The 9783-nt window shown below is 38.4% G+C and overlaps 1 protein-coding gene across 1 annotated transcript in view; it reads right to left on the reverse strand.

Moving 5' to 3' along the window:
- The window catches only part of nxph4 (neurexophilin 4), a 55016-nt gene extending 47112 nt beyond the window's left edge, over nucleotides 1-7904 (reverse strand). Inside the window, exon 1 of the mRNA XM_016470669.1 lies at nucleotides 7538-7904. Coding sequence (XP_016326155.1) covers nucleotides 7538-7591 — 54 coding nt within the window. The 5' untranslated portion in view covers nucleotides 7592-7904. The remainder of the gene's footprint in view (nucleotides 1-7537) is intronic.
- Between the last annotated feature and the right edge of the window lie 1879 nt (nucleotides 7905-9783).

Consider the following 9783-nt stretch of genomic DNA (forward strand, 5'->3'; position numbering starts at 1 on the left):
CACACACACACACTCTCTCTCTCACACACACACACACACACACTAGTTGAGTAGATTTTTTTTTTAATTAAGCACAATAAACTTTCAGTAATATTTCAGTCAGGGTTATTAGTATATTATAGTATAACTAAAACGGAAACGAAAATTAAAACCATTAAAAAAAATTGTCACTTGAATATAAATAAACTTTATATTTTTTATATTTTAAGAAAATTTCAGCTAGTTGACAAACCACCATTTCTATCAGTTTAAAACTTTAGATGTACTAAAATAACACAAAAATAAAATGTAATTATAAAATCAAATGTAATAACATGTAATAAAATAAAACTAAAGCTTAAAATTAATACAAACTATTGTCACGGAGTGCCTACTGCGTAGGAACGAGGATACGAAGGAGATCTTGAACAATCATCGACTTTAATGACCAAACTCACAGGGAACACACATGTAGCACAACTTGGTAGACGTTTAAGACAGGACGAAGGACGAAGGACAACACAGGGCTTAAATAACAAGGAACTAATAAGATGATATATGAACACAGGTGGAAACTAATGGAACTTAATGGGACACACCTGAAATCAATGAACAATCAAAACATGTGAGAAACTGCGTCATGTGGAGCACATGGGGAGAAAAACACAAGACACAGGACTGACAACTATATACAATTAGACATACAATAAAAAAAAAAAAAAAAAATACAAACACAGCGAATAATAAAAGCTAATTCAAAATATTAATTAAAACTATAATAGTATATAAATAATCCTAAAACCACTGATTAGAGTAACTGTTATTTTGACCATGCATCCCTCGATATCAAATAGATTCATATGTCAAATGCAACAAGTACAAAAATCTTACACTAAATTAACAAAGAGGAATATTTAAACGTTTCATGCATATTCAATAACATAACAGACCATAGTAATTTAACTATAAAACGTCCACAAACTTGTTCTGAGTGATGATGCCAACAACTGAATCAGAGCTGTGAATCGATTCACTGACATGGACCGTTTGAACCGATTCATTGAAATGAATCAAACTTCCCAACTATAATGCTGTAATTGGCACTAAAGTTAAAATCTTGACATGCTTAATAGCCAATAAGCATAAAAAAAAATCAGTGCAGTATTCACAGTGCATATGCACTGCAGTATTTTACTGTCAGCAAAATCATGCTGAATATATTAAGAGTGTATGTGGCCCAGTGTTTTCAGCAGTGTGACTGTAGCTTTGCTGATTTAGAAATAGTGTTGATGCTCCAGTAACGAGATTAGTTTCCATTGGAAACTAATGGAACTTAATGGGACACACCTGAAATCAATGAACAATCAAAACATGTGAGAAACTGCGTCATGTGGAGCACATGGGGAGAAAAACACAAGACAGAGGACTGACAACTATATACAATTAGACATACAATAAAAAATAAAAAAAACTACAAACACAGTGACTAACACTTTAACCAAAATTAAAATGAAAAAATAAAAACTGAATTAAAATATTAATAAACCCATAATGGTATCTCAATGCTACTGATTGAGTGAAATGATCGTTTCAGTTAGTAAACATCACACTGTACTATCTTCTAACTCACTGACATCAGCTTCCAGAACACGGCAGCATCTCCTGTGATGCACAGTTCATTTAATAAGCTAGGAGTGCGGCTGGGAATATTTCCAAACTGATTCCCATTTAGGATTTATCATCTATTAGCATCTCCTCCCTCTTTGTCTGGAAGATGTAAAGCGTAAGAGGCTTGAGCCAGCAAACCAACAACACACAACACAACAGGATCATCCGTTACGTGACCTGTGCCGTGACTTCTGACACGCGTGTGCGCTGCGGTGGGGTGAACACACACACACACGCACACACACACACACACACACTCACACACACACTCACTCACTCACTCACTCACTCTCTCACACACACACACACACACACACTCACTCTCACACACTCACTCACTCACTCACTCACTCTCTCACACACACACACACACACACACTCACTCTCACACACTCACTCACTCACTCACTCACTCTCTCACACACACACACACACACACACTCACTCTCACACACTCACTCACTCACTCACTCACTCTCTCACACACACACACACACACACACTCACTCTCACACACTCACTCACTCACTCACTCACTCTCTCACACACACACACACACACACACTCACTCTCACACACTCACTCACTCACTCACTCACTCTCTCACACACACACACACACACACACTCACTCTCACACACTCACTCACTCACTCACTCACTCTCTCACACACACACACACACACACACTCACTCTCACACACTCACTCACTCACTCACTCACTCTCTCACACACACACACACACACACACTCACTCTCACACACTCACTCACTCACTCACTCACTCTCTCACACACACACACACACACACACTCACTCTCACACACTCACTCACTCACTCACTCACTCTCTCACACACACACACACACACACACTCACTCTCACACACTCACTCACTCACTCACTCACTCTCTCACACACACACACACACACACACTCACTCACTCACTCACACACACACACACACACACTCACTCACACTCACACACACACACACACACACGATGCAGGACCCTCAGCCGCAGCTGTGTTCAAAATAACCTGACTGCTGCATGCTGGGAAATTTGGCAGGAAGATTCAGAGCAGAAGAGCCGCTTTACACCACTAGTGATGTGTACAGAATAAGAAATCTCTTATTCAAATACCACATACCATCACTAACCATACGCACTGACCAAAAAATTTGTGTAGAAACAATTTTCACTCAGAAATTGCTAGTAAAAAAAAAAAAAATAAAAATTACAAGAAACGGCAAGTAACACTGAATTTAAATAATTTTTAAGAAGAAAAATTTTAATATAATGTAACCCTCTTTTTTGTTTGTTTTGTTTTTGTATTTAGAAATGATGTTTTATCTTGCTTAATAATAACAATGAATACCTGTATAGCATCTTCCTTTTTTTTTCTTTAAATGTATTCTACAAATTTTGCAATATTTTATTCTTGTAATAAATCGCTTAAAATCAATCATTTTATTTTATATCAAATATATATCAGTCTCTCTGCTTAATATATATCAGCACCGGCCGCTGCCAAGCCCCCAGCGGTCAACAACTAACTAAATCCACAGAAATCAAATATATTCCTTCAAATATTGCCACAAGTTCCTGGTTTGAAAAGATTGGTTCAGGTCGTGTTAGCAGAGGTGAGGTGAGGAGATCTGGAGCCGTTCCTGGACAGATCGTCTGTTTTTCTTGTTCTGAGGATTGATGAAGAACGCAGACCTTGAGCAGGCGTCGCTTCACGAGCGGTTGTAAACGCAGCCATCATTATTCATTTCTGCATTTTTAACTTTCCCCGGGAGCTGCTGAGAACGTGGCCATTTATATCACTTGCCTTGGTCTTATTTATTGATGAACTAGATGTGCGATAAATAATGCAATGAACACAAGGAATCACAGTTAGGCTTGTTGAAGCGATGTAGAGGAATCATGCTTGAAATCTCACAGGTATAAAAAGGCTGTGCGATCAAATCATCTGAACTGACACTGAGTACAAACCAGCTGTGAACACAACTCTTCAACGCTTATGCTTCTCAAAGAAAGCATATTTATAATCAGGCAAAGCTCCACCTATTTTCAGCAACATTTTACTCTACATATACTGTCTGAAGCAAAGCATGCTGGGAACTAGAAATCTGCCGCCCAAATTGAGTTAATGCTGTCAAAAAGACAAATCCATTAAATATATCTTTCACAAATTGAAATGCATTCCACACAATGAAATTAGGTTCTGATAAAATGGTTATGAATTGTGCTGCATTAGCTCATTTTAATTCAATTTTAGTTGAAAATTTCCCCTAAGTGCTCCTTTTGTCATCAGTATGAAGAAACTATTAGACATTTGTTTTGGGACTGTTTTTATTGCAAAGCATTTTGGGTTGACTTTTCAAATTTCATTAAAAAGAATATATGCAAACTTTATAAGCAAAAAAAAAAAAAAAAGCCTTCTTTTTTATTTTCAAGAAAGATATAGGTGTATACCTGAATTGCATTTTTCAGTATATTTGTCTTTGTATTTCTAAATGTTATTTAATCTTGCATAATAATAATAATAATAAATATATCTGTATAGTTTTTCTAAAAAATATTTATTGCACAAATGTTTTCGTAAATTATACCTCTAATAAATGACTTAAAATCGATAGAAATAACAGAAATTCTAATAACTGATTCAGTTCGAGTTCTGCTTAATATATTAGTTACTTATTAGCAATAATTGAATGGAATTAACTTCTTTCATTCAGTAAATTTCACTGTTGGGTTTTCAATCAATCAACATTTCTATAGCACATTTAAAAACAACACAGTTTGGTTTTTGGTGTAGTTTAACTTCTAGCTTCGAACACATTCAAAGCAGCTGAGTGTCATCATAACCAGTGACAAAAAACTTGTTGTGTTTGGAGTCTATTTATGCGAGGTCACGCACATGATTGGCTCCGCCCACAGTCAGCTCTCATTGGTCCATAATCCGCTTCCATATGACTATATATAGAACACAACAGTGACCGTGAACCACTTCGTTTGACGTCATCGAGTCTCCCAACACTCTCACAATACTTGTATAGTTGTAAATATTTAAGTTATTCAAAGCAGCTGAGTGTCATCATAACCAGTGACAAAAAACTTGTGTTTGGAGTCTATTTATGCGACGTCACGCACATGATTGGCTCCGCCCACAGTCAGCTCTCATTGGTCCATAATCCGCTTCCATATGACTATATATAGAACACAACAGTGACCGTGAACCACTTCGTTTGACGTCATCGAGTCTCCCAACACTCTCACAATACTTGTATAGTTGTAAATATTTAAGTTTTTTTAATTGCACAAATTTTGTTATATATTATTCTTATAATAAATGCCTTAAAATAGCTAGTTTTATTTGTTATCAAATATATATTAATTAACACAGTCTGAATTAAATGGTAAAATAGCGCCGAAAAACTGTGCGGCGGTCACTGTTGCGCTCTATATCACATTATTCATTGGCTTTCAGCACGAACAGATGGATTACTGATCTGTCACTGACGATTTGTCGCTGATCGTGTCGCGCCTGGTTAGGACACGGTTTAAGTGAGACAAATCCACTGCCGTGTCGATATGAAAACCACAGCGCAGGGCTTCCCCAATAATTCACTTTAATTGCAGCCTTCATTCAAGTGAGAGCAGTTTATTTACTGTATTCATTAACCTCAAGACACTGTCAATCAGCTGACACAACATGGTTAGTGAATAACTCTAAAACCACAAAACACACACTCTAAAAAATGCTGGGTTAAATACAACCCAGTGCTGGGTAAAATAGGGACAAACCCAGCAATTGGGTTGTTTTGACCCAGCGGTTGGGTTACTACCCAGAATGTTGAGTTAAACATTTAACCCAACCGCTGGGTCAAAACAGCCCAATTGCTGGGTTTGTCCCTATTTTACCCAGCACTGGGTTGTATTTAACCCAGCATTTTTTTAGAGTGCACCACTAACATCCGCTGAGATTTCTACAAATCAATTTCCAACAAAATGTCATTAAGGAATCGCTGTTTTTAATAAATGCATGTTAAAACACACATATGCAAAATCACGCCACATGAGCTCTTTAGCATGCATTAACCACATATCTATGATCATCACAAACCCATAATCTAATAGCGTTCAGATTCCATCACCTGTCAATCAGAGCGACGAGAATAAAGCCTTCTGATAGACTACTGTGAAAAACATGAAGCACTGCTCTTTAATAGCAACACAATATCCTCTTATCATATCAATCATCAAAGATGAGACATTAAATTCAGAAATAAAAGCACCACTATGGCTGGAGTCAGTAATACGATTGCTTTTATCATTAATATGATGTATTACACAAGTAAACGTGTGGGGTTTGAACGAGAGGGTGAGAAGAACCTCCTGCTGATGCAACTTTTTTTTTTTTAACACAGCTTTGTAAATTGGATCCATTTATTAGGAGCGGATAAGACAGCATTCATTTCACAACGCACTAACACACCGTTCCGCTGAGCACACTTATGACATGTGATGGGCCCTGAAAACCAGCCTGAAATACGTGCAATTTTATACGCACAAGTTGCATTGTGGGAACAAACATCAAGAGATGGGCTTAAGAGCGAACCGCTGTAGATCTCAGCCTCTCGACATGCGCTGCCATAAAAATGTAGACTAAAGTAAAATATGCTTTAATAATCATGCACGAGGTATGGATCTTTGATGCCTAAAAATGAGTCATATTAAAAAATTAGATTATATTGAACAAATGTGGAGAAGAGAATAAAGACATTAATAAAGCAGACCCGTTCGACTGTGATACAAGACTGCGATTTACTGTTGGGTCGCTATGACATGATCACACTTACAGAGGGAGGTAATGGGATCATCAATAAGATGCTGCGTGCTTTAATAAACTGCATGCACTTGCCCAACCCCATGCAAAACTCGCCTTTTTTCTCCGTTTTTTGTTCTTAAAATACACTTGAGTGATTGAACCAGCTGACTGTGTATTTGGAAGACGTGATGGTTCGATGAGAAGTGAGGACGAACCGGATCATAAACAGGAAAGCGTAGCCTTTTCAAGATAAAAAAAAAAGCTTTTTAAGTCTCCAGGCAGCTGCAAGTTGTCAGAAAGACTTGCATCCGATGATGAAACTTCACCATAAAATGTTTTATTTCAGGAGAGCCTTCAGAAAGCTGTTTTGCTGTCACATTAATGCTCTGATGTTATTATCAGCAGCAGCAGGATTTTGTCCTTTCTAAACAGCTGCAAGGAAACTGTTCTCTTATGATGCATAAATGTGAAAATAAAATTCTGCATTCTTCACATTGGGCCAGCATGAAGTGAGAAGATGAGGGTCAGTGTCTGATATGGGTGTTACTGCTCACATAGATGCCTGTTTATGGGAGACTTTAATATATATTATACTCAGTGTACTGAAAACAAAGAACAGTCATAATTCTGCATCAGAGAAATTATATTTTAATTGAAGTGTTAAGTAGTATTTTCCAATATGTGCATATGGTATCAATTTAAAATTGCTTCCAGGAGACAGATTCACACACACACACACACACACACACACACACACACACATGCATGCACTTTAGATACAGTGCGTGAACTCATAAATGATACTAGATATATTTAAAACGCTACGCGAACTTGCATCCTAAGATTATTAAAGTTCTTATCAGATTTTTAAGAGTAGGCTATTCCAGGAGCGCACCACCTGAAATCATACATTTTTTCCGCTTTATGGTTATTTTATGAAAGACCAGCGCTAAAACAATCACGCGCAATTACTCTACCAAGTTCTGATTTGGAACGCAGCCCACAATGTTCTCATTTACAGACGCTGAACTCACAGAAACGTGCTTCATACCTTTCTTAGAATCCACTGGATGAGCAGCAGAACGCTCCAGCAGAGCAGCCTCATCGCACCTTTCGTTCGCGACCTCCGAGAGAACACTAGTCCCGTTGAGCAAACATATACCGGACGCAGATCATCCGAGAGGAGAGGACAGAACTCGAGGCAGGTGGCTTGACTGAGTGTGAGAATACACCAGCGCTCTCGGGGTTATTAAGGCAACCAAGGAGGTTCAGCTCTTGAGGTCCTTGTCATTAGTGAAGTGCACATTCGTTCGCGTGTTTACGGAGGTGAGAAGTTGGCAACTTGTGCTGTCAGCTGGCGCGTAATGCCCTCATTACCGCACCCGTTTGCTGTTTAAAGAAGAAACTGTGTTGCGTTGCCTCTCACTCGAAAGCGCACGCCCAGTGTCGACTTTGCGTCTTGTTCTCTCCGTTCTCCCTCTCTTTCTCTCTTTACCGCTGAACGTGAGAATATCGATTTTAAACGCCAACAGGTCAAACAAACCTCTCGCGCGTCTTTTATCATCGCTTCGAGCACGCGTACGGAGCGGTGCCAAAAGCTGGCGCGCTTCTCAGATTCCAAAATGAATTTTGCATTCCCTAAAAAAAAGTTTCCTCGAGTTATTCAACGCGTACGGTTGTGCTGTGCTTCTTTCAAGACGCCTAACTTGGCAAAGTACAAACAGCATGAAAGAGATGAACAAATCTTCCCAAAGGCGATTTTAAATTTGAATGGCTTTCAAGTGCATCTTGTCTCACAGCTGTTACAATATGAAACGCGCAATCTGTGCCGACAGCGCGAGACCTATTCGGTTCGGAGTAAAGATGACTTTTATTTTTCTCGTCAATTCCACATCCTTAAAAGCATCGCTTGCGCACAAACACAAGCAGAGGATGACCGATTGTGAGGGTACGTGTCAGCAGAATGCATAACCTTGGGCAGGGAATAAAGGCGAGGAAATAATGACTTTTATTTTTCTCGTCAATTCAACATCCTTAAAAGCATCGCTTGCGCACAAACACACAAACGCAAGCAGAGGATGACCGATTGTGAGGGTACGTGTCAGCAGAATGCATAACCTTGGGCAGGGAATAAAGGCGAGGAAATAACGCAATCTTTAATAACGAACACAACGCCTCAAAGTTTCTGTCCATCATCGCGCATCTGATAGAGCTGCAGATGGAGAGCAATGAAGCCCTCCATCGCCCCCTTGCGAAAACATCTGAATCTCGATTTGCAATTAAACCACCGCCTGGCTGTTTTTCATAATTGTGAGAGAAAATAATAATGACCTAAAAAACTCAAAGGACAAAAACATACTAAAATGCGCGAGCTACAGCTAAAAGGCGACTGAAAATCCTCCAAAGAACACATTTTCACAAATGTACCCCATTTTCTGATTAAATTGCCTCCATGGATACGAGGGGCGGCGCTAGGGGTGAGCTAAACTGAAGCCCCGAATATTTTACAAGATTGAGTTTTCATGCGCATTAAAATCATTTCTATTAAACCAGCACTTAAACAGCAAAATGCAGCTGCTTCAGGTATCTGTAAACTTACTGTAGCCTATAAATTCATAATAACGACCTCACCATCTATTAAACTTAGATTATTGTTACAGTATAGCAACAAGTATCGATTTTGAATCATGGTATTATATGCATTTAGACCGATTATATAAACAGATTGGTTAGAATTTAGCATGGTCTATGGCAGACTTTTCTAAGTGTCAGAGCAACAAAATTCAATAACACAGATAGCACACGTCTGTTAAAGATCGCGAAAGCATCTGCTGTGTACAAACACCTGATAGACGTCTTTAAGATGTCAGTTTTCAATCATAAACATCTTAAAGACATCTTTTAAATGTCTATTTGACATCTGATAGGAAACGTCCTATAGACATTTCGCAGATGAGCAAACACTCTAAAAAACACGATTTAAATGCGATGTCAAATAGACGTCTCTGTGATGTATGTTTGCTAGCAGGGAAACAAGAAGTTAAGTGATTTCATTTGTTGAGAAAATAGACTTTTTGCTTTATTCCGTGAAAATGGTTGTAAACAAAGCCATGTTGTGCATCTCTGCACACAGCAGTGTTTCGTTACTGAATGAATTTTCATTGAATTCACTGACACATTCATAAAAAAAACAGTTTATTACTTCGTTGCTGAATGAATCAGCCGTTTTGAACGAATCGATTGAATAAATGACTCAACGACTCAGTCATTAAGTCAGTGGCTTCCTGCCACCTACTG

Source organism: Sinocyclocheilus anshuiensis, unplaced genomic scaffold (genome assembly GCF_001515605.1).
Source record: "Sinocyclocheilus anshuiensis isolate Anshui unplaced genomic scaffold, SAMN03320099.WGS_v1.1 scaffold2234, whole genome shotgun sequence".
In the NCBI taxonomy this organism is placed as follows: domain Eukaryota; kingdom Metazoa; phylum Chordata; class Actinopteri; order Cypriniformes; family Cyprinidae; genus Sinocyclocheilus; species Sinocyclocheilus anshuiensis.